Source organism: Hydra vulgaris, chromosome 05 (genome assembly GCF_038396675.1).
Source record: "Hydra vulgaris chromosome 05, alternate assembly HydraT2T_AEP".
Lineage (NCBI taxonomy): Eukaryota > Metazoa > Cnidaria > Hydrozoa > Anthoathecata > Hydridae > Hydra > Hydra vulgaris.
In genome coordinates this window covers 43763040-43789217 of record NC_088924.1, presented here as the reverse complement: position 1 = coordinate 43789217, position 26178 = coordinate 43763040, and the positions used below count along the sequence as shown (strand labels likewise).

General features: G+C 28.1%; 1 protein-coding gene across 2 annotated transcripts in view; it reads right to left on the bottom strand.

Annotated features, from left to right (window-relative positions):
• Window positions 1–5989: 5989 nt before the first annotated feature.
• LOC100205190 (sphingosine-1-phosphate lyase 1) overlaps window positions 5990–26178 on the bottom strand; it is a 57973-nt gene continuing 37784 nt past the window's right edge. Inside the window, exons 17-23 of one of the 2 annotated variants that reach the window (XM_065798257.1) lie at window positions 25566–25632; window positions 25412–25477; window positions 25083–25200; window positions 18243–18297; window positions 7310–7456; window positions 7100–7220; window positions 5990–7008 (exon numbers count right to left, since the gene is read on the bottom strand). In XM_065798257.1, the coding sequence (XP_065654329.1) occupies window positions 6874–7008; window positions 7100–7220; window positions 7310–7456; window positions 18243–18297; window positions 25083–25200; window positions 25412–25477; window positions 25566–25632 (709 nt within the window). In that variant the 3' untranslated portion in view covers window positions 5990–6873. The remainder of the gene's footprint in view (window positions 7009–7099; window positions 7221–7309; window positions 7457–18242; window positions 18298–25082; window positions 25201–25411; window positions 25478–25565; window positions 25633–26178) is intronic. The other variant, XM_065798258.1, reaches the window with a different exon arrangement.

Genomic DNA, 26178 nt, shown 5'->3' with positions numbered 1-26178 from the left:
AACGATGTTTAATAATTGCATCTTACTTTAAATGTTTTAAAATAATATATAAATAATTAAGTTTTCAATATTTTTTGTTAACAGAAAAATGTAGCGCATGATGACCGCTGACCTGTTTATTTATTTATATCAAATTATTTTAATACGAGATTCCTTTCCTTGCAAGCATATATTCAAACATAGTTTTGCAATTTAAACCGCAAGCTAAATTTGTGGTAAATAACCCCTCCTTTATTGACGGTTTTCTTTGTAAGTGAAATCCTTTACAGTCTGGTGAGTGAAACCAAGTACCTTTGCAAAAGACTAGATCAGAAGCGATTTTCGGCTTTAATCAATTCAATTAAAAGAAAATACTTTTCTTTGAAATTTTTTTAGAGATTTACAAATATTCAATTAAAAAAGCATATTTAATACTTTTTTTTACAAATATATCTCTGAAAATTTCCAATATAAAAATACTTAAACATTTAAAAATATTTAGAGCGTTGTGCTTTCGGACACTTAAGGAAAAGTTTTTTTTTTAATTTTGTTATGTTTTTTACATATTAGGGTAGGAGCTAGTTGAGGTATTTTACTAAATCTAACAGATTTAACAGAACACTTCAACCTAAGGAGTTGAGTTGGAGAAGTGGTATAATGAAAAATATTTAAAAAAAATTTAAACATCTTTTTTATATAATGTATGTACTAAACAACTTTAAAACAAGTCAAGTATAAATTTGAGAAAAGTCTTGATTTTAAAATTAAGTTTAGAATAAATAAAACAAAAATAGTCAATAGCGAGTTCAAAAAGGTGTTCTGAAACATGCAGACGTTTTCTTTTATAAGCTCACTTTTTATTTTATAAACTCTTGAATATGAAATAAAAATGTATTTTTTTTAATGTTAACTCACCTACCCAAGGCCACGAAGGCCACTACAGTCAAGGAGGTTACTTTTCTTGTGGTTACAACCCTCTTACAACTCCATAACTCCTAAACGCCAACCTTGACGAACAAAAAAAAGAAAAAACTGTGCCAATCAAAAAAAAAGAGGGCATCAGTTTGTTTACATTAAATAATAATGAAAGTAATAACAAACTAGAATTATTAGGCTGTCCCAATCCTCCCGCGTCTTACTTTTCCTCACTCTCCTCTGCATAATTTTTTTACAATTAGTAACATAGTTTAACCTGCTAAATATTGAATAAGACAAAAAATTTTTTTTTTGTCTTATTAAATATTTAGCAGGTTTTTTTTTAAGGGGATGTTGTTTGAAGATTATCAATTTGCTTGACCTGTTAATCGGAGAAATGTATTTAATGGAGTTTTAAAATTTTTTTACCAGAATTAATGTTAGCTCTTCAGTCCTTCCAATCAAATAGATTTAATTAAATTCAAATTTTGTGATTGAGATAGTCAGGCCAATATATCGACTGTGGGTTTTCTTTTCCATGCTTTGATTGTACAAACCTTGTTGATACTGTCTCCATTGGTTTTGATCAATCTAATGTTTGCTGATGGGCTACGGAGTTCTTTAGCATGACTAAGTTGATATGCTTATAAGCTTTACCTACACCTATTCCGTATAACTTTCCCTACACCTATTCCGTATAACCCCTCCCCCCTAGAGTGTGAAGTAATTTATGGACAACCCCTTACATAATTTTTAATTAAATACCGCTTAATTATCATAACTAAAAGTTAACTCATTCTAGCTTAAAAAAAATTATTCAACGATATTGTTTCAAAACGCCATAAGCAATAAAAGCATTGCAAATAAAAGATAAAAGCTTAGAAAAATTCGTAAATAATATTCTAAGTTATTAAATTTATAGCTAAACGAGAAATGAAAAAGATAAGATTTAAAAGAGTAGTTGAGTATGTCTGAAAGTTTGATATTTATACCTAGTATCGAGGTATTCAAAAATGACTACTATCGTGAACTATCTTGTTTCGTGTAATATAGTGTATCGTGGAGATCATGATTTTTGTTATGATTACTTATTAATATTTTGAACAGTTTTTAAAAAGTTATCCAGTCAACTTTTAAAAGAGTAATCTACTTTGATTACAGCTTTTAAAGGTTACACACTTCATTTCAAAAATTTTTTTATTTCAACAAAATCAACGGCGCCATTTTGACTTGCCGCTGGAATAATTATGCAACTAAAACTTACGACGATTTTAAACAAAACTTATTAAAAAGTTTTTTGTCTTTTTTTCTTTTCAACATTTTTCTATATGTTTTTTACATTGTTATATTATTATTTAGTTATAAAACTAATAAAAATAACATTATATTCAAAATGTCGAGATATAACAAGATAATTTTAACGTCGCGATTTATATTTTATTTTATATTTATATTTTTAGTTTTGCCGTAGAAAGTTAGAATTTATAAAATAACATAAATAATAAAACAAATGGCTGGAGCAAAAAGAAGACATCAGTTTGTCTTATCACCAAGCCCCATTGTGGCTTCATTACATGTCGTTTTTTAAGTTAAAATATATAAAATCGTAATAAGTGCTTGTGATAAAATATATATAAATTATATAAAAACTATGTTTCATATAACTGTTTTTAAAACAAATTTAAAACAAGTAAAAGTAAAAGCAAATAAAAGAAATAAACTGTTTATACACTTTTTTTATTAAAAAAGAAAAAGAAGATTAAAGTCCGTAGATAATAAAAAACGCTTTGATTCAGATTTAAACTGTTTAAATGTATTTCTTCTGATAGTAACAATCTGGGGGGAAAATTTCCACAAATAAGGTCCGCGGTGTTGGATTGAGTATGAATTTGACTTTAATGTAAATTTTGGGATGACAAAGTTGTTATATGAGAATCTAGTAGGGTATCTATGACCTATTTCGCTAAAATAGGGTTGAAATATCGGCGGAGTAGTCCATATTTTATTTTGTACATAAACTGTAAAACAAGATGTATGTTAATTTTGTATTCTTTCAACGCTCCAAGTTTGCATAAGAGAGGTTCACAAGAAACTTTTTTATTTACTCCAAAGACTATTCAACAGGCATGTTTTTGTTTACTGTAGAGTTTTTTAAGCTTAGTATAATTTGTGTTTTGCTTTATACATTAATGAAGTATTTCTTGAGAGGTTTCTCTCTAAAGTGTTTATATGGAGCTTCCACGACAAATTTTTATCCGAGACCACACCTAGAAAATTTATGAAACTTTTTTTCTTTTTATATAATTATTATTTATTTTTAGATCAGGTAGTTTAAGAGGAATATTTTCATTTTTATTTGGTTTATGAAATAGGATGAATTTGGTCTTTTTGGCATTGAAAGAGAGTTTGTTACACCTGAACCACTCGTTTATTTTATGTAATTCTATGTTAAAAAGTGTCCTAATGTCTCTATGTGACTAAAACAAATTTGAGTCATCCGCAAACAAGATTAAATTTAATAAGTTTGATGTTGAAAATCATTTATATAGAGTAAAAATAAAAATGGTCCCAAGATCGAACCTTGGGGAAACAAGTTATTACGCTATTTGTTGTTTTTGTTGTTTCATACTGAATATATTGCTTTCTGTTTGATAAATAATCTTTCAACCAAAGTAAGTTGTTATTTTTTACTCCATACATTTCAAGTTTTTTTAGAAGAATGTCGTGATTTACGGTGTCAAAGGCTTTAGGAAGATCAATAAAAACTTCTATATAAAGAACTATAAATTTTATTTATTATATAAATAAAAAAAATATAAAATTTGATAATGGTCTAGATTATTTTAATCCCTTATATATAAAAAAACGCGTATATAAAAAATCCTTTCCTTTTTCTTTATAGTCAAATTTACTGCCAATAAGGCTGCAAGCAACAACGCTGAATTTATTTTGTTCCACAAAGTTAATAAATCAAAAAATATTCCCATCAAATTGCCTAATCTAATAATCAATATCACTAACATTAAAAGAGAAAACTCAGTAAACTTTCTAGGCGTAATCTTAGATGAACATTTACGTTGGATTTTACATATAAAAAGTATTGAAAATAAAATATCAAAAAATTTAGCAATGATATATAGGGCTAAACCATTTTTAAGCAGTAGCTCTTTGAAAAGTTTATATTTCTCTTTTATTCATTGTTATTTAACTTACTGCAATATTGCATGGGCAAGTACAAACCATACAAAATTAAAAAAATTGTACTGTAAACAAAAACACGCGTGCAGAATGATTTTTGGAGCTAATAGAACACTACCTTGTGAGCCTCTGCTGCGTATACTTGAAGCATTAAATATATATAAAATCAACTTACACCAAGTTTTAAAGTTTTAATGTTCATGTATAAAACAAATTTAGGATTATCTCCTAAAATATTTCAACCCTATTTTGACAAAATAATTCATAAATATCCAACAAAATTTACAAGTAACAACTTTGTTATCCCAAAATATAATTCAAAACTAACTTCATATTCAGTTCTTTATCGTGGACCCTACTTGTGGAAAAAGTTTCCTAAAATTGTAAATACACATAAAACTAGTATAGAGCAGTTTAAAAATGCATTCTTACTTATGGATTTTATTATATACGATTTTAAATGTTTTTTTTGTATGTTTTTTTAAATTAAAACTCAAATACATAAAATAATTAATACAAAATTATGTCACTGAGTGTATCAACATTTTTTTTTTTTTTTTTATTATCCTAACTATGGTATTACCTCTATGACGTTTGCTAATTTATTTACGTTATTTCTATGAAGTTGACTAATTTATTTTTGTTATTTCTATGGTGTATATTAAGTTATTTACTTTTTATTTTTAAATCTTACTTTAAACTTTTAATTTTTTTTTGATCTTACTCTTTCCTTAAAGTTTTATTCTTTAAGTTTTTTTTTAAATGACAAGGAATTGTTATCTATTATACTTTTTATTTATATTTTTTTTATAAATAGTTTGTTAACTATAGATATTTAAATATTACGGTTTTTGTAAATACGTGAGAATAGGGCTCGGTGATAAGGCTAAATTAGTATTCTTCTTGCTCTGCCAATATTTATTTTTATTTATGTGTTTCGAAACTGTATGTATTATTTAACGGCAAAAAAAATGGAGAATGAAATCAGAAGTAAATGCAAGGGCTTACGTACGGGGCGCAGTTGTTAGTGGAGAGTGACAAATAAGAAAATAGTGTCAGAAATAATTTTTATTTATAGCAGTCTACTACCTTGAAGGCGCTTCTCACAATTTTGTGTTAAATTTCTTGTAGTATTCGTTAACTTTCTTTAATATATAGATAAATGGAAATGAAAATGGCGTTTTAGCATAGCGTAATATTTTCTTTTCGCGGAAAACGTCCAAGTGGTTTAAAGGATTTGCATAATTTTTAGAACTGTTACGATCTCCATAGTAACGTTTCTTTTTATTTTATTGCGCATAGGTCGGGAAGTCAGACTAAAAAATTTTTTATTTCTCGCTGATATAAGAGCAACAAGCGCCTAACCCACAATGTAATATTTGTTTATTTTATTTTTGGGCGACTCATACGTCATATTTTATGGTGCAACAAAAGACTAACCAAGTGGAGTAATGTAACAACTCTACAAAAAAAAAAAAAAAATTTTTTTTTTTTGCTTTTAAAATCATTTCACATTTTTCAGTGCAATAACAGTCTAAAACTTGTTTGTTGTTGTTCTAATAAAAAAAGTAAGTGGAGCAACAGATTAAACGGGACTTGGGCGTTTGTTGATTATATTTTACATTTATTAAAATATATGTAATAAAAACGCTCATATTATCTTATCTGCAGGAACTAATTTGTATCTGCAGATTTTCTCTGATCTTAGAAACAAAAAAAGATCTTAGAACAAAACAATATCGCGAAATTAAATTTTTTTTACTATTAAGCCGTTCAAACAAAAACTTATTTTAATATAAAGTTTCCATTTGCGCAATAGTTAAAAAAAGACCTTTTACAGTTGGATTTTATGAATTGCAGTGCGAGTCAACCGACGCGAGAGGACAAAGAACTATTATTTGTTTGCGTAATGAAACTTGTTTTAAATTTCAATGTTAAATAACTTTTAACATAATGTGTAATATCTAAATGTTATATAACTTTATAACAATTGCATAATACTTCTACAAAATTTATTAATACAATCATTCATAATTAACTATGATAATTGACAATGGTTGAAGATTACAAAATTTATAATTCATTAAACATCATTTATTTAGCAAAAGCATTGATCGATTTGTTCTTTTTTTTCTTTATCTGAGGTAAGAAACGTAAGAAATAGCAAACAAACAAACAAAAAAAATTCATATATTAAATATTTTATATATTTAATACTTTAGCTATTGACACTGAGTTCATAAACTTTAAAAATATGTATAAAAGATAAAATAAAATGAGTTAATAAAAATAAATAAATGGCTACAAAGCATAAGCATCATATTTAACTTTTTATTGATTGGCTATTATGTATAGAATATTAAGTCTAGAAAAGATTGTCAACAAAATTCAGTGATTAATAAAAAAGCTAATAAATAAAGTAAATTATTAGAACAAAACCTAGAATTACTCTATCATGAACAGTCAACAACACAAAAGCAAATAGCGCCAACATAAGATTTCGTAAGATCATAAGTACAGTGAAACTTTTTTAACTCGAACTAGATAACTCAAATTTCTATTATAATTTCTTTCACAACTCTTGAAACTTTTAATTTTCGATTAAACTTATTATTTCCTAGTTTGAACAATTTGCCTGGGTCTCATGGAGGTCCGAGTTAATTGCATTTAACTGTAACTTTAATTTGCTCAAAAAAATGGTGTTTTTATCAGTTTCAAGATAAAAACAGGACCGCATTACGCAATAACTAACATTCTATAAAAAGTTAATACAAATAAATATTAGGTTGAATTTTTTTGAATATTCTTGGAGTTCAATCCAGAAGAAACACTGTAGTATGAATCAAGAAAGGCTGTTGTTATCTCTGTTATAATAGAGCGATCAGGAATTTGTTGAGATAATCCATAAATTGCACCCTAATATAACATTGTAAAAAAATACATATTAACTTGTAATTACCAGATTATTAAAAAACAAAAAAAAACAAATTTAGATTCTAGAGCTTACCTGGCCTTCAGCCTTTTCAAATGGATTTTTCATGAGGCGTGCGGCTACTTCTTTAATATCATTAACAAATCGGTCTGCTACGCCATCTTTTGTATGACGCATTGTGATAGCTATATGGATTCTAAACAAAAAAAAATAAAAAAAAACTATAATATACACCGCAATCATAACACAATGTTAAGTAACTTCTAAAAGTCTAGACGCACTTACCCAGATGGAAACTGTAAAGGGTTCAAGTGCCATTTTTTCTTTTTCAGTTCGTTAGACATCAAAAATATGTCAAAAATATCAGAAGTAAAGGAAACCACTGATACATCGACTGCACTCATTAACTTTATTCCAGGTATACGCTCAATTCTATGATATAAAAAAAGTTTAATAAAACTGTGTCACCCTTTGAACTCAAAATTTTTACTTTTTACCACCTTTTATGACTTTTTTTTTTTATTTCAATATTGGAAAAAACATTTTCTTATTATTTTATATTGAATTATGTAAAAAGTTATATTGAAATATGCAAAAATCATACCCTAAGACCGAAATTCCTCTGCAACAAACGATTTATGTGTGATTAGTATTTTAACAGATTAGAAACAGACATTTTCAAAAGTAACATATTCGAACAAACATTTTGGAAACAAACAGATTGAAACATTTTTTTGTGTGTAAAATGTGTTTTATAAAAATGTTATTCTATTCATTAGAAAACTTAAATTTATATTTATATTGTAATTGTAATTTCATTTATTTATTATTAAAATTGTAATTGTTTGCATGGAACACGATGTCATGCTAAAATAGCGAATAACTTTAGTACCTAAATTCACTGTAAGTTAATATTTTATCTTAATATGATAGAAGATAATGTCTATCTAATATATCTCTTTCACATGTTAACATCTCCTACATATGTAAAAAAGTGTACAAAATAAATTACTGCCGGTTTTTACTATTTATAACAAAATAATTTTCCAAAACATTTTAATAGATAAAATTCAATCTGCTGAGTTCATAAGCGACACTGAGAAAAATTTTAATAAAATATTATCTTTAGTGTTACTCTATGTTACGTATTGAATAACTTTATTTTTGATAAAATTATTCCTAATGTTATTCTGTTACGTATGAAACAACTTTATTTTTGAAACTTTTAACTTTAAAAGCAGGCCTCAATATTTTACATCTCTTGCATCAAGTATCAAGCACTGGCATTTTTTACTTTCCATCAACTGGCATTTTTCCCAGATCAACTGATTACCAATCAGTTGAGTAATTAGTTGATGTATATAACCCAATTCATTAAACCCTTATTTACCTCTGTTCAGTAAACCCTGATTCATCTTTGTAGTCCACTTTTGTGTGTGATATATTTTTTTTTGCTTATTGTTCAAAATGGGTTTTTTGTCATTTATTTATCTTTAAAAAAATTTTAAGTATACTACTTCAAATTTTTATATCCTAAATAAAAATTTATGTAAAACTTTTTTTTGTGGTGGTAAATTTAATAGAATTAAATGAAATTATTAAATAAAATAATTAAATGAAATGAAATTTTTTATAAATGCACTAAAAGAATATGATAAAAATAAAAACATGTTAATAAATATGATAAAAAAATATGATAAAAATAAAAACATGTTAATAATGTTATCAACAACATAAAATAATTATAAGCAGCTTATTAAGAATTATTGATGTTCTTAACTTTAAGCAACACATATTTGATCCAACCCAAGTGTCAAAACAAAATAATAATAAATAATAAAAAAAAATAAATAAAAAAACTTGAATATTTTAATTTTAGATTAATAGACAACTTTTATAACAAGAGCATTTATCTACTTTCTATTAATCTAATTTCAACCATGGTAGCAATATCAACCCTCGGTATCAACCCTTGAAAGCATAAGAATAGGCATCTGATCTACAAAGATTTCTGAAAATATCCTGAATAGCCATGCCTTGCCTTTGCTGTAATAGATGTTTGAAAAAAAGCAAGGTTTTAAGATTTTATCACCAATGGATCCAGTGTTAGAAACAGTTGCTTGGAAGAAAGCAGAGTTTTTAGGTTTTATCATCAATGGGTCTAGAGTTAGAAATAAGATGCTGGAGCTCAAAAATATGCATACCCTCAAGTTATTGAACTAAAACTTCTGAGCTAACAACTTCTCTACCAAGCCAGAGTCAGTTTAGAACAAGAATATTGAGTTTATGATGAAGAAAAATTAACTTAAAGTTTCTTTTTAGCCATCAGGACCTAAATATTAAGTTAGTTTAGATTCGATAATCGATATTCGATGAAGATAATGATTTGATAAATTCAATCGTAAAAGATAATATCAAACATAAGTGGTGAAGATCTGGTTGATTGTAAATTGATCTGGTAAATTGATCTACTTAAAAAATTTTTCTGTCCAAAATAGAATAAGAATATGCCCATAAGAAGCCAAAATAACTGTTGCTGTAGAAAAGATAGCAAGATTGTTATATCACCCCCTGATATAGATAACACTGAAGACATACTGCTGGGTGTTGTTTAGTCAGCAAACCTCAGTGTTCAGGCTAAAGTAGTTTTGAAGCAGCTAGAATACTTTAACATTGTAGGTCAAGTATTTACTTTTTACTGAGACACAATGACTATTGTTATATTTGCTGAGACACAACGGTTATTGTTATATACAACATCAATGGAGCTAATGATAAGTACAACATTAACTATGGTTGATGTTGTAGCTATTATTATAGTTTCTCTGCAGAAGACATATGCTAGAGGTACACGTCTCCAACTTTATAGAGGCTTTGACTGAAGAGAAAACAAAATGACTAAGGAAGGGGTTATATGTCAATCTCCACAAAAACCTTGCCTTGTGTCAAGGTGGAAAATAAGATGATAGAGTTAGGTTAGTTTTGCTGGTTAGCTTTGATTGGAGTCAGCTATAAGTAGGATTACCCCTGTATCACAAAAAACTCTAAAGTTTGGAATAAGAGCTGTTGACACAAAGACATTTGGCAGAGGTGATTAAAGGAGATTGTTCAAACAATTTGTTTCTTTTTAGTTTTAATTGAAGTAATTTAAAATTTGAAGTAATTTAAAATTTGAGGCATTTTGAGTGCTATAAGCGGAATTAAACAATTGTAATTTATTTCAATAAAAACTAAAAATAACTTATAAAAAAATGTTAGTAAAATAAATCTTTGAAATGAATAGAACATTATGGCAATGCAATTAGAAAAATTATAATAATATGTACTCTGTTAAGAAAACTGAAACTTTATCTCATTTCTAGAATCATAACATCATCAAAAAAACTTCAAGTTCATCATATTTCTCATAGAGATTAAATGAATAAATAATAAATATATGAAAGATGAAATTAAATTAATAAAAATATACAAGAGAGAGATTAAATTAGAAAAGATTAAAGATAATATAGTAAGGAAAATAAAGAAACCGATAAAATAAGGAAAGGATTAAAGGATATAAATAATTGATAAGATTAAAGAAAAACACAAGAAAAAACATGTTTGTATTTTTGTAATTAAAATCAAAAAATAATAATAATAAAAGCTTAGAATTATTCTACAAGCAAAAGTTATTATATTATATATAAAATATATATAAATATATATATATATATAAGTTAATATATTATATATAAAATATATATAAATATATATATATAAGTTAATATGTTATATATAAAATATATATAAATATATATATATATATAAGTTAATATATTATATATAAAATATATATAAATATATCTATATAAGTTAATATATTATATATAAAATATATATAAATATATATATATATATATATAAGTTAATATATTATATATAAAATATATATAAATATATATAAATATATATATATATATATATATATATATATATATATATATAAGTTAATACATTATATATAAAATATATATAAATATATATATATATATATAAGTTAATATATTATATATAAAATATATATAAATATATATAAATATATAAATATATATATATATATATATATATATATATATATATATATATATATATATATATATATATATATATATATATATATATATATATATATATATATATATATTAGAACATACCATGGTTTCTTTTATTGTGAATTTAGGTGTTAGTAAAACCCCTGGAAAATTTTAGACTCATAAGTACACTGATAAGCCTTGCACTTTAGGATTGAAAGTCGCTTTTTTTTATATAATAAGGCGCGGGGATGATCAGGGGCCTGAAAGAAAGGTTCGAAAACTTTTGCAAAAATACCATGGTATTTTAAATCATGTATTTAGGTGTTATTAAGACCCATGAAAAATTTTAGACTCATAGGGACATTGCTATACCCTCTACTTTGGACTTATAGAAAACCCACATACTAAAAACTAATTTTCCTCTAAACAGTTTTTTAATTATGACATACAAATTACTCAGCGTTAGTTAGCAGACATTTCTTATATCTTATAGCAAACTAAGTTGTGTAAAATGAAAACATAAGCAACCTTATTATTATTTCTTTATTTTGATAATTCAATAAAACAAGTATTTTATTAGGTTCAAAGTATCGCATTTCTTCCAAATATATCTTCGGTAGTGAAAAGATTAAACCATTATGCTACTATTTAATATCTTCAAAACAAGATTTAATCTTTGTTATTTTGAATTTTTGTCTATGGCTTGCAACAGCCAAAAGATTTGCCTGCTTGTCACTCTTATGCCTAAAAGACCCTGAAAAATCCTAGGCAAGTTTAATTCCCCATTCTGCACAATCATTAACTACATGGAGAGGTAGTACAAATTCTTTGTATTTCAGAAATCCAGGAAAGAGTTCTCAATTTCAAGGATTTATTTTAATCCATTCCATTTTAAGTATGGTGAGTTTCAATTTATCAAACTAAAACCAAATCTCTGTTCCAACAAGTTCAGAAAGAAGTTTAGTATGACCATGTACAACAATATGTGGCATTGCTTTACCTAGTTTGTATGAATATGCTATCTCTGGCCTGGGAGTTTTGTAAAGCTAAAGAGCAACAGCTTGTCGGACATCTTCCGATAAGTCCTCATTAATGAGACATAGTACAACAAATCTTTCAGTTAGATACCACAAATGATTCTGCATTGAATTGAAGCATGCCTTAGCAGAACTAGGGTTTCTATCTATGTACTGAATCATATTATCAATGGCTTATAGGTCTTGAGATGGAGTAGTTCTGGCCAAGAGGGCTTTAACAAACCAGGTTGTAAAGAATACTGAAATGAAATCATCCATTAGTTTAATAACAACTGCTTCCATAGCAGTTACCAAATCAGGTGCAAGGGTTAAAATTTGTGGAAGTAGAAGGTCAAGCGTTAAATAATATATAGCTTTAGCCATAAAGCGGGCATGATGACAAGCCATTGGAATATGGAACTTGAAGTTGGTTACTGATCCCTTAAGCCAAACAATGCTGAGTTAAACAAGGTATTTATAATCTCCTCGAAGAAAGAAATGATTATCAAGGCTAGTTTGGAGAAATGATAGAGCTTCAGAAGCCTGGAATATAATTTAAAGATTTATTTTATACTAATATCTTAAATATCTAACAAAATAATCATGGTACCAATTACCTTGATTGACAAAAAAGTTCCTGGCTCTTTTTTAAATCTCTTAAGATCTGGTAACATATCCCCTTCTTCAATATTACATTCCAACTCTGTTTCAATTTCTCAAACAGTAGCTCAATTGGACCTAATGTTCTTGTCCTTTCAGTAATAGAATTGCAAAAATGCTAAAAAATTTAAAATAAACTTGATAAGTCTTGATTTTAATATTTTTAATTTGGCTCTTGCATAAGATATCAATAAAAATAAATTATACTTGATACCTTGATGTAAAGCTCATACATATGATGCCTGCAAGCTTACCATCCCATAGCTTTTCCCCTGCACTGCTCTAGTTGTGTAAAACACCATTTAACCATCCAGTGTTTGTGGCAATTGTATCAAATGATAGAAATTCAACCATATCAAATAACTCTGATTCTTCAAAGATTTCTTGAATTGCTTTTGCTTGTGTGCTTGCTTTACCATTGTCAACAGGAACAATGCCAATAAGTTGAGCATCAGGAATGCCTGGACAAGTAATAATAACAGCTACTCTCTCAATATTTTTCTTGTCTTGACCTGTACTTTTAGACATTATTTTTGAATCAAAATGTAAAGACATTTATTTTTAGCAAGATTTGTAAACTCTTTTTTGATTTTTTGAGTGTTTTCATTAACTTTTTGCTTTTTCTGCCTCGGTAAACTGCTCTGTGATATTGAGAAGTCATCAATACTACCTCCGCTATTATTTATGATAGTAGCCAGTGTTGCTACTGCTGCAGTTGAAAAGATTCTAAACCTTGACAAAGTAATTCCTATGACCTTCCTAATTCTTTTTGGAATAAAAAGAGGTATAAAATCAGAGCTTTTTTTTCCAGGAATAAAAAAATCTTTATCTATTTTCTCAATTAGATTAGCATGTTCAAAACTGTTATCAGCATTAATACAGCTTATCTTTTCCAATCTCTCGTTTTCTTTCTGGACCTCCTCTTTTCTCGTTCCTTCTTCTATTCCCTTTTGAAGCCTATTATATCTTGCCTTGAACTTAGTATCTTTGCAAGAAATTGTTTGCACTCTTGATCCTCTTTGATCTTCTTGTCATGCTTTTATGTCCTTGCTCCTATATTTCAGAATTTGCTCATCACAATCCTTACGAGCAATATCAAACAATTTGTCTAACTTGTTTGTAAACAAACTCCTCCCTCTTTTTAATTGCTTTTGCACCAATGCGATACTTAGATTTTTCCAGTTTCTTTCTTTCAGCTTCTAAAGCCACTATTTTTGTCCTAAATAAATTATACTATATATCTAGATGGGTCCACTAACCTCTTTACATACATTTAAGCTGCTTAATTGATATATCATTTTATATTCATAATGAAATTGTTAATTAGGTACCTAATTGCTTGATCTTGGATGAGGAAAGGAATCCCTGCTTTCAACCAGATTTTCTTCACTTGGTTAAGAACACAAAAATACTTTTCGTTTAGGCATCCAGTTTCTTTCGAGCAGCTTGCTTGAAATTTATCATCTAGGGAACAAGAACTTACATCACTGGATGAGGAATTTGGATTTTGCTTGTGCTTTATGAGAAGCCTGTAATGGTAATACTTTAAAACACTTTTATTAGTTGGAAGTTTAGTATTAGCTAACACCTCTGTTCTTCCTCCTACAAGAAACGCTTCTCTTTTTGACAGTTTAGTATTAGCTAACACCTCTGTTCTTCCTCCTACAAGAAACACTTCTCTTTTCGAAGAAACACTTCTCTTTTTTTTTTTTTTAAAATACTTTAAACTTAAAATAACAAATTCTAAAAAATGATAAGCATACTAAATACAACTGTCATCAGCAGTACACATAAGTTGCTGTTATATATAAAAAACCGTTTTGAGGATTGCTAACATAAATACATGGTTAAATACATGATTTAAAATACCATGTTATTTTTGCAAAAGTTTTCGAACCTTTTTTTTTAGGCCCTTGATCACTCTGGTGCTTTATTTTATATAAAAAAGCGACTTTCAATCCTAAAGTGCAAGGCTTAGCAGTGTACCTATGAGTCTGAAATTTTCCAGGGGAAAATTTCAGACTCATAGGTACACTGCTAAGTTACTAATAGGTACACTGCTAAATTACTTTTTATTGTAAATTTAGGTGTTAGTTTTACTAACACCTAAATTTACAATAAAAGAAATCATGGTATGTTCAATTATGACTTTTGTTTTTTTTGACGGACCCTAATATATATATATATATATATAAATATATATATATATATAAATATATATATATAAATATATATATATATATATATATATATATATATATATATATATATAATATATATATATATATATATATATATATATATATATAAATATATATATATATATATATACATATATATATATAAATATATATATATATATATAAATATGTATAATATATACATAAATATATATATATATATATATATATGCATATATATATATTAGGGATATGACTTTTTAATTTTTTTTCAAATAAAATGTTTCCTGTAGCATAAATCGATGAACTTTTACCTAAAATCATGAAAAAAGGCCCAAATAGCTTTCTGCAACAAAAAAAGGTCACCCCCAAAATAAAAATTTGATTTACCATTTTTATACATTCATTTTTGACCGATGTTTTAATCTTAAGCTTAATTCTCAGCTTAATTCTATTTATTTCATTATTTTGTTATGAATTTATAAATATAACGCCACACGTTACCATGGCAACGAAACGGCCGTGTGCCGGCAAATACTTGGAATTGTTATGTGATGACGTCATTGTGTTACCACGGTGATATAGACGACTGTAACAGACTGTAGAAGATTATAGAACTTAGTAGAACATTCTGGAAGCTCTAAATAATTATATAAGCGAGCTGCTGTCAGAGCTCAGTGTTGATAATGTGAATAGTTCTATGAAGTACTCTGCGTGTAACTGAGCTAATAAGGAACTACTGTAGCGAACTAAAGACGCTGTAAGTGTACGAAGTATAAGTAGTTGTAGCATTATCGTTAGGATACGGACTGGATTATCGAACTGTTATCAACATTGACTGGATTATCGAACTATAATTGGATTACTATACAGTTAAAGTATTTTATTAATTAAACGACTTTATTAAACGGATATTTACGCTCAGCTATCCGTAAAGTCGTAACAATATTATATGATGTCTCACAAGAAAAGTCATACCACAGTAACAAAGAACAAGAAGACTTGGACTAAAAATTTGGTGAGATTTCAAGAGTCACACAGAAGAAGAGGAAGCGTGGCTGTAGAAGAACATTCACTCGATGAAAAATCCAGAATACCACTTCAATTGCAGATCGTAGGAAGATACCAGTTTCTCGGAGCATATGTTAAAGGAAGAAAAGAACGAATAGACCAAATTTCTAAGGAAATTACAAAATTGTGGGACAATAAACTGAATTTTCCACGTGTGTCTGATCAAGTGATAAGAGCAAAGCTTATGAAGGTGCTGAAGGTTATGATGAATGTGTCAAGCGTGGAAAATATGATGTTCTCAATGCATTATTTGACATCACGAAAGTGAATGGCCAGTGGTTATCCTCGGAAGATAAACGTCTATACCACCTACAAAAAGAAAGTAAAGGACAGGTGGGGTACTCAACAGGACAAGTGGCAAGTAAAGAAACCATTCACCCTTCCAAGAGAAGGAAAGTCCAGTCTGGAACAGCAATACCTTCCACATCACAAGTCCTGTCTACCACAGACAGTGGTACTGAATCTGAAAACTGCAAAAGTAAGAGTGAAGATGATGAAGACGACGACGGTGATAAAGACGATGATGAGGACACTCAGAAAAAAACTAGAAAGCACTACAAAAGTAAATTTGCTGTAAGTATGGTTACATCAAGTGGAGTTTCCACAAAGAAAGCTGCTAAAATATGCAATGTATTATCACAACAAGGTATTGATATTCCAACTCCAAGTCAATCAGCAATTTACAAGTCCATATTCAAAGAGGCAGGTAAATTAAAAAAAGAAATGATACAACAACTTAAAATGGAACAGTGGTCCTTACACTTTGACGGCAAACGAATAGATGATAAGGAATATCAGGTAGTTGTACTTCAGAATGAAAGAACTGACGTGAAACTTGATGCACTGCGTTTAAAAGATGGCAAAGCTGAAACTGTTGCTGAAAAAATTGCCAAACTTATTGATGAATACAATTTGTGGAATTCAATTAAGATGATCATTACTGATACAACAAACGTCAATACTGGGAAGAGAAATGGAGTTGTTGTGAAGTTGCAACGTATGTTTAAATTAAAGGGTGTCACAATACCACAATTTATCGGTTGTCAGCATCACGTACTAGACAGGATTCTCCGTCTGGTGATGGACGAAGAACTTGGGGGTGATACCAAATCTCCAAACATTGAATACCCATTTGTGTCTGAACTGTTGAATAAGTATGATGAACTGAAGGATAAGTTTGTGAATGGAACTGTAGAAATTCTTGATAAATCAGGGTGGAGAGACGATATGAAGTTTTTGTACCATTTAACAAGAGTGTTTAGGTTCTATGAAGAACAAAGAAACTTCCCTCTGATTCACTTTCAGAACATTCCTAATATGAGCAATGCCAGATGGAACTCAAGAGCCATTCTCGCCATTCTGGCGTTCATTCTTATGCCTGAAGCGAGAAAGAATTTGGAGAAGGTTTGCAGGTTCATTTCATATGAGTGGGCAGAACATTGGTTTTAGTAGTCAAAAGTACAATGACAATGACTTCAAGAATTTATCTGATGTATTGAAGCCTTACAAAAAGGCATTGCAGTCATTCAAAAATCACTGGAAGAAAGAGCCATCCGTCATCGACATACCACGAAGTAATCAGATAGCTGAACGTGCAATCAAGGTGATGCAAGACCTGTATGCTTCCTGCAGAAAGAAAGACAAACTGCAACTTCGATTCATTCTAAGTAATAAGCGCTAGACTCTTTATGAGACGTGAGCATCATGTGACCCATGTACTAAACACAGTAGGCCTATAGACACAGACAGTTATGTATATTGTTGTACTAGACGCTTTGATACTGTTAATTTTGTAATACTTGTATAATTATATATCACATAATGTTTTTTGTTATATCACAGTACATGTTGCATAAATAAATAAAATAACAACAGGAGTATGACTCTTACAACATCTTCAGCCTTTAATATTCATTTACTGTACAAAAGTGTACCTATTGAAAATTCGATTTTTTGGTTTTGGGGTGACCTTTTTTCAAAATATGTCAAAATGAAACATCTATTCGTTCTTTTTACATAAAAGTTCATTGAATTACGATACAGGCCTAGTAGGTTGCAAAAAAGTCATATCCCTAATATATATATATATATATACAAATATATATATATATATATATATATATATATATATATATATATATATATATATATTTATATATATACAAATATATATAAACGTTAAAAAACCACATTTAGTCAACCTTTTACTTAGTCTTACCTAGTTCCAATATTTTTTGCTGTTGATATAATTTTTCTGGTACTTTCAATGTAACCTGTAAATATTAGAATATTAATAACCAATTATATTTATAATTATATAATAAAAAGCAAGTAACAAAAAAAAGAAAAGAAAAAATGAAACAAGAAAAAAAAAGTTGTTGTATTTGTTTTAAAGACTTTGTTAAAAAACTTTCCGAAAGCACTAAAGTTAATTTTAAACCGCTTTTTATAAAAAAATTAGAATCTTGCAAGTTAGATAAACATTTGGCTTGGATTATAGGACTGATTAGAGAAAATTCTTTATTACTCCCTGGAATTTTTAAATCATTTGAATTTTAAAATGGTTTTTGTGAATCCAGATTTTACAGAAGCAGAGAGACTAAATGATTTTATTTACATCAAACAAGCAATTAATATAAGTATAAGAGAAAGCAATATTAATATAAAATAATATCAATATAAATATGATAGAGCTACTTGACTTTTAACTATGCTATTCGAGGTAAGAATATCGTTAAACTAAAAATTCAATTAGTATCCCAATAAAGAAAAATTTAAATCACTTAAGTTTCTTATATACCAATGATACATCTCTTACAAAAACAATGGATGAATTCAAAATTGCTTGCAAAATAAATAAACCCAATACATTTGGGGTTACCGAGACTTGGTTTAATGAATTTTCAAGTATCAATGTTACTAGTTATAATTTGTAAAGAAGAAATAGAATCAATGGAAGAAAAAGAGGTGGCATAGCCTTGTATATAATCAATAAAATAAATTCTTATCAAGTTGAAGATATTTGTTTTACTTCTAGTAAGATTGAACAAATTTGAACAATAATAATGAAAACAACTCATTAATTAAACAAAAATCACATTTACAATTTAGTTCATCTCAGGTAGTCAAAGGTCATTTGTTATATAGTTTTAAATTTATTATTTTTGAAAATGTAAGCAACAAACTTATAAAATTTATTTTAAAAGAGCTAATTTCACCACTATCTCAAGTAAATTAATAGTGTAAATTGGATAAAACGTTTAAAGAAAAATAATATATATATATATATATATATATATATATATATATATATATATATATATATATATATACATACATACATTGTATTATAGAAGTAATCAATATGTACATGTATGCATTAATTACTTCTGGGGACCTGTAGTTATGGATGGCTCATGCTTCCAATGGTTTTTCAAACAGCTTAAAGCCTTTTTGTATTGATTCAGTACTTCAGCCAAATTAATAAAGTTATTTTTCTTATACAATTGGTCTGTAAACCAATGGTCTGCCTAGCCATACGATATAAATTGTTATCTCTGCAGAACTGTCCTTGTTAAAGGAATTAAAATAAAGGCCAGGATCGCTAGTATAGCCCTGGAATTCTACCTTGCATTGCTGATGTTGGGTAATTTCTGAAACCTGATCAATGGAAAGTGTCCCTTTTCATCAAAAAATCAGAACACTTGAGTGAAATGAAATAAAAATTTCATATTATCTCTCCAGCCTGTTGTTTTAAGAATTACTTCTATTCCATTATCAAACTGTGTTTTCAGTTGTTCATACTCCTTCAACAGTTGAGATACATATAGATATTCGATGTTCGACGATTGTGTTTTACTTCCAAATTCTTCATCCATCACCAAACAGAGGATTTTATCTAATACATGGTGTTGACAACTGATAAACTGAGGTTTGTTGATGCGTTTCTCTGTGAACATTCGTTGCAATATTACAACAACACCATTATTTTTTCTGGTGTAAACGCTGGTGGTATCTGTAACAATCATCTATATTGAATTCCATGGGTGAAATTCATTGAGGACTTTAGAAATTTCTTGAGCAATATTTTTCCCCTGCTATCTACCAAGCCCAGGACATCCAATTTGATTTCTCTTCTTTCATTTTTAAGGACGACCACTTGATAATCAATTCTGTTGATGTGCTTGGCATCAAAGTGTAAGGACCAATTTTCCATATGCAACTTTTCAATTTCTTTTTTGAGCTTGATTGCCTCTTTGATTGTTGACTTGTAAATAGCTGATTGACATGGAGTTGGGATGTCAATACCTTCATGAGCCAATTGCTTGCATATGTTAGCAGCTTTGTTTGTTGATACTCTTGTGTAGGTCACGAAGTTGACTGCAATTTTGCTTTTATGATGTTTTCTGCTTGGTGTAGGAGTAGTCTCATCTTCTTCTTCTTCATCGCTTTCATATTCAGTGTCGTCAGCCTCAGAATCACTAAAACCAGGGTAGTAAGATGATGAGTTGGATGACCTATTAGAAAGTCTTTATCTTTTAGATAAAGACTTTCTAATAGGTCTTCTAATAGGAGAGATGGATCATTTCTTTAGTGGCGGCTTGGCCTGTAGAGTATCCCTTGACACATTCATCATAACATTTCAGTATTTTATCAAGCTTTGGTTGTATAACTTGATCAGATACATGAGGAAAATTCAGTTTATTCTTCCACAATTTGGTGACTTCTTTGGAAATTTCCGCTATTCGCTTATTTCTTTTTTTGATTGTTGGTCCAAGAAAATGGTAGCATCCGATAATTTGCTTTTGGAGAGGCATTCTGCACTTTTCTTCCAATGAATATTCTTCCAAAGGGACCATTCTTCTTCCTTTATGAGATTCTTCAAATGTCACCAGATTATTGGTCCAGATATATTCTTGTTCTTCTGAATGCTACTATAGCTAGGCTTGTACATCGTCATGTGTTGCTTCTGTAATAACTACAAAATTAGATAAGCAGCTATATATACACAGTCTAAATTGTTCTAAAATATTCTAAATTATTCCAGAATGTTCTAAATTGTTATAAATATTTTAAATTGTTCAAGAATATTCTTAATTGTTCCAGAATGTTCTAAATTGTTCCAGAATGCCCTAAAGTTGTTTAAAATATTATGGAATTTTCCAAAATCTTCGAAAAGTTCTAAACACTTTTAATCTATACAAGTTTTAAATGATTTTCAGCAAAGCCACACTTATTAGTAGTAGCAGTAACAAGATTAAATAAATGACGATTCATAATCTTAATTGCGGGGTGACCTTTTTTTACAACCTAGAGGAACTGAACATGTTTTCAATGTTTTCTAACAAAAGTTCATCAATTTATGACACAGGAAATTATTGATTTTTTTAAAAAGGGTTATGACCTTTTTTTAACCTCATGCTCCTGTACTGTAGTTTGATGAACTTTTATCTAAAAAGCACGAAATGAACTATTATTTGTATATATTTTGAAAAATGTTTACCCCATTGAAAAATTGATTTTTCAATGGCATGGTGAACTTTTTTCAAAAGATATGCAAATAATAGTTCATTTTGTGCTTTCTAGGTAGAAGTTCATCGAACTACAGTACAGGAGCATGAGGTTGAAAAAAAGTGATAACCCTAATATATATACATCCATTTGTTAATTTACAGACAAAGAAAGAGAAATAGTGTCAATTTTTCTAATAAATTAGAAGTTCATCTATTTTAATATTGATATATGCAAAAGTACATGATCTATTTTTTGCTTTGCAAAAAATAGATCATGTACTTCTGCATATATCAATATTTCCAAAAATGTATACTATGCCTTCAAGGAAAATTTAAAATTATTACACATGCAAACCAAGAATGTTTATTAAACAAAAAATCGGAATTAATTTCTAAATGCAGGCACGAAAATAAGTTTCTCCTAAAAAACTATAAAAATAAGTGAGCTCAAATAATAGTTACATTAAATAACTCCTTTTACAAAATATTATTTAAAATAAGCAGAATTAATCAATTCTAAAGAATTCTTTTTATAATGGTGTCAGCATATTCCACAAATGTGTGAAAATTTGCAGTAGTAAAGACATTTGTGACTTCCTGTAATTTAATTTTTGGTATAAATTGAAGTTTTATTAATTTGATCATTCATTTCAGATGAGTCTTTATTGATGAAACACAGTGTTAGATAAAAATTTTTTTTGCTAAGTGATTTTCTACTACTTTATAATTGCTCTGTTCTTTTAAGAACATTGAGCCCTCAATACTAAAACACATATTTTCTAGAATACATTTCAAAATTGTTTAAAATAATATATATATATATATATATATATATATATATATATATATATATATACACACATACATATATATACTCTTGTACCTTGTTGAAAAACCTCTTTCATTTTAAATTGAACGCTTATAAACCAGACCCAAAAAAAAGTATTAAAATTAAAAAAAAATGATTTAGGAAAAACACGAAAAAATGATTTTAAGTATTGTAAAGCCAAAATGAATAAGTATAAAATTTTGGTAAGTGGCCATGTAGGAAAAGAGTTAGAATAAACTCTATGTAGAGTGTGTAGGAAAGGAGTTAAAGCAAACTCTAGGAAAAGACTTGGAACAAACAGCATGAACTGAATCATTAAAGAATGAAGTTGTAAGCCACATGAGTCCAAAGTGTACTGATGGATGGCAGCCAAACATCAATAGTGATTGTATCAGATATAGTGATTAAGGGAAATTATAAACTTCTCAGGTTGTCAATTGTCTTTTTGTTTTAATAACGAATCAAATAAAAATAAACTATACATAAGGCGGATGTTTTTTTCAGACACCCCTCTTTAGTAAGTCTGTAAAAAATGAGTCTTACACAAGATCATTAATATTGAAAACATATCCTAAAACCCAGTGCCAAAGGTAGGCTACCCATACCCCTTAATTGGAGGGGAAAGAGGGGGGGGGGTTGAGAAGCAAATTTTGTGCCCTTTTGCTAATTAAAGGAGCTTTTATTTTAGCAAAACCTTGGGGTAAAATTTGGAAGATTTTGAGACCCTAATAACATGTTTTTTTGGGAGGGCCTTTGACCTATTAGCTAAAACCTGGGAACAAAAGCCTTAAAACGCTCCTCCCCCCTTACTCCCTGCCCAAATGTGAGAGCACTAATATAGTAAAATTTTTAACTTTAATATCTAAAACTAAATTTAAATTTATCAACAGATTTTAAATTTCATTGAAAAATATTGTAAATAACAAGTTATGACCATGCAAAATTTACAGCCCCTCATTTTTTTTAGGGTTAATTATGATAAATTAGAAAATCAAAGTACATACTTTTAAATTGAACTCTCCCCCTTCCCCCATATGCTTTTGTACATTTTTTGAAGACCTCCCCCCTCCCCCTATGAGCGTATGTACTTTATGGATGACCCCTAATCAGCCTCCAGGTGATGTAATTTATTAATATGCAGAGCCTGTCTGCAGTGAGTAATGCAAAAGTAAGCTAAGCTAAAAAATTAATAATTGTGAGAATGATATTAATTTCTGAAGCCAGGCTCAACTAGATCTTTGACTCATTACCCTCCTATTTGGGTGATTTTAGTTTGTTGTTATTTTAAATCTATTTTAAAAAGATTTTTACACAAAATAAATTTATAAATTACAATCAGAATAACAATTAAATAATTAATATGGCATCTTAATATGATAATTTGTAAAATTGATAAATAAATTTTTAGAAGTTTTGTGCCAAATAAATTTTTACTGGTTTCATGTGCTTTTCAATTTTTTGCATAGGCGGATTGATTATCAAAGTAGAAGAAAAAAGATTAAAAAATTAAATATTCAAGTGAAATCAAACATAAAATACAATAATAATAATAATAATAATAATAATAATAATAATAATAATAATAATAAGCATTATAATAAAAACATATATCAAATATGTCAGTGTATTCTACAAAAAGAGTGCTCAATGTTCTTAAAGAAAAAAGCTGTATACAATTAGTAAAAAAGCACATCTAACTTGAGCTTCTAATGTCAGTTTCGCTTTTGGTAGTTTTGTCCTGATGATCCTAATCTTAAATCTATTCTAAGAATCATTTAGTGTCACCATATACCAGACCTAATTAATTTGCTGTTTTAATATTTTTAACAAATACTAAAGTTTTAATGCTGAAATAGAATCTAACTCTTTGATCTCTCTTTGATACTTATTGCAGTTTAATTACTAGCATTTAGAATTACTTCTCACATATTTATCTGACTGGACGCACAGTGGATGCTTGGAAATGGTTCTGTGGGTCATATCTATGCTTCCATAGTATTGTAAAGCATAAATATAATATTCTCTGTGACTGGTGAGCCACAATCTCTTCTAATATATACAATTATACCACAATTGGCATTAGGGTATCCCACTGGATATGGTGACAGCTTGTAACCTAACGACACTCATACACTTTTGACTGAAGGTAAATATTTATGACCAATGATGACTAATGTATAGATTTAATCGAAATCAATTCTGATGGTCTTATACCTAGCTCCAATATGCTAACCCATAAGTGCAAAAAGTGAGTGTGTTTATCTTGCACTTGCCACTACTCATTTCTTTAAAGTTACTTGATAGGGAAAACAAAAACTATTATCTATTTGTTGACCAATTTTACTACAAAAAATAAATAACCATTTCATTTTGTAGTGAATTTAAAAAAGTCTATTTTATTTGGTAACTTTAGAATTATTAATTATTTTAGAGTTTTGGAAATAAAATAAAAAATCTTTAATTTTATTTTTAACTCTCAATCCTAAACAATCAAGCAGAGTGTTTTCTAAGCCATAGAATGGATTTGAACCTCAAATCATTGTGATCTAAATGTTCTACCACTACATTAAAAACAATTAAAATAAGAAATAATAATTAAATTAGAGAGGGATATTTTTTCAAAAAAAAAGAGATATTCATAATAAAATTTTAACTTTGTCAAATGTCAAAAACAAAATATAAAGTTTTCTAAAATTTAGAAAAAAATTAAATCTACCTTTCTCTCCATGATACATCATTGCAGCCCATGTAGTAGCAATGATACTACCAGGACGACTACCTGGCATAGAGGCAGATGCATAAACACCACCAGTCCAATTTGGCTGTGTAAAGTACTAAAAAAAACAACATGTAAATTTGGTTTAAAAACTTTATATCAGAAATAAATAATTTTAAACAGAGTTCAACCGCCCACCATTTACTTATGTATTTGTTAATGTTTGTGTCAGAGTTAAGTGAGGATTGTACAAAATCAAAAAGTAGTGACTTCCTTCATAAATGTATTAAATGTCTTAAAAATTATTTGTCTTAAATAAAAAGTCATACCTGATGACTTCTAATTTCTTTGTTTCTATACAAAATGACAGAGGAGCCTTTAGGTGAATAGCCATACTAATATTAATATACAATAAACAAATCACAACTTATGTATGTCAAAAATTTTCTCATAATTTGTAAAAAATCTTAAAAAAAAAATTACCTTGTGAGTGTCAATAGATATGCTTGTTATACCTGCAACAGAAAAATCAAAAGCTGGGACCTGAAATCTTAAATACAAAAATTTATTAGTAAACAAAACATCTTATTTTAGCAATTATTATTGGCAATTATTATTATTTATTATCGTCATTAATTTATTATTTTTTATTAAAACCAAAATCATCAGCATTAAAGTAATGTAATAATGCACTACTTAACTCTAATTGGATATAATGGCACCAACATTTTTTACCACTTACACCCATGAATTTTAGCGCTTTGTGAGTATTATATTATATATTTGTAACATTAACAATATATTTATATATCTTGAAACACAGGGGTTTATCAGTTTTTAATTTATTACTGTCTAGTGTTTAGACCATGAATAGTACCACATTTATAAGCCCCATCTTTTATTTTTATTTTTATGTTGTCCAAATATAGTCATATATTATCAATTTTCTTACAATTTTATCATCTAATTATTTTTTATTTTTTTATATTGTATGATATTTTTAGTCATAGGAGCCATTATTACACCAGCGGTTTTATAGCGGACTTGGTTATGGTTACCCCTCTCCCTAAGTCATGAAACTTTATTCCCCCTACTA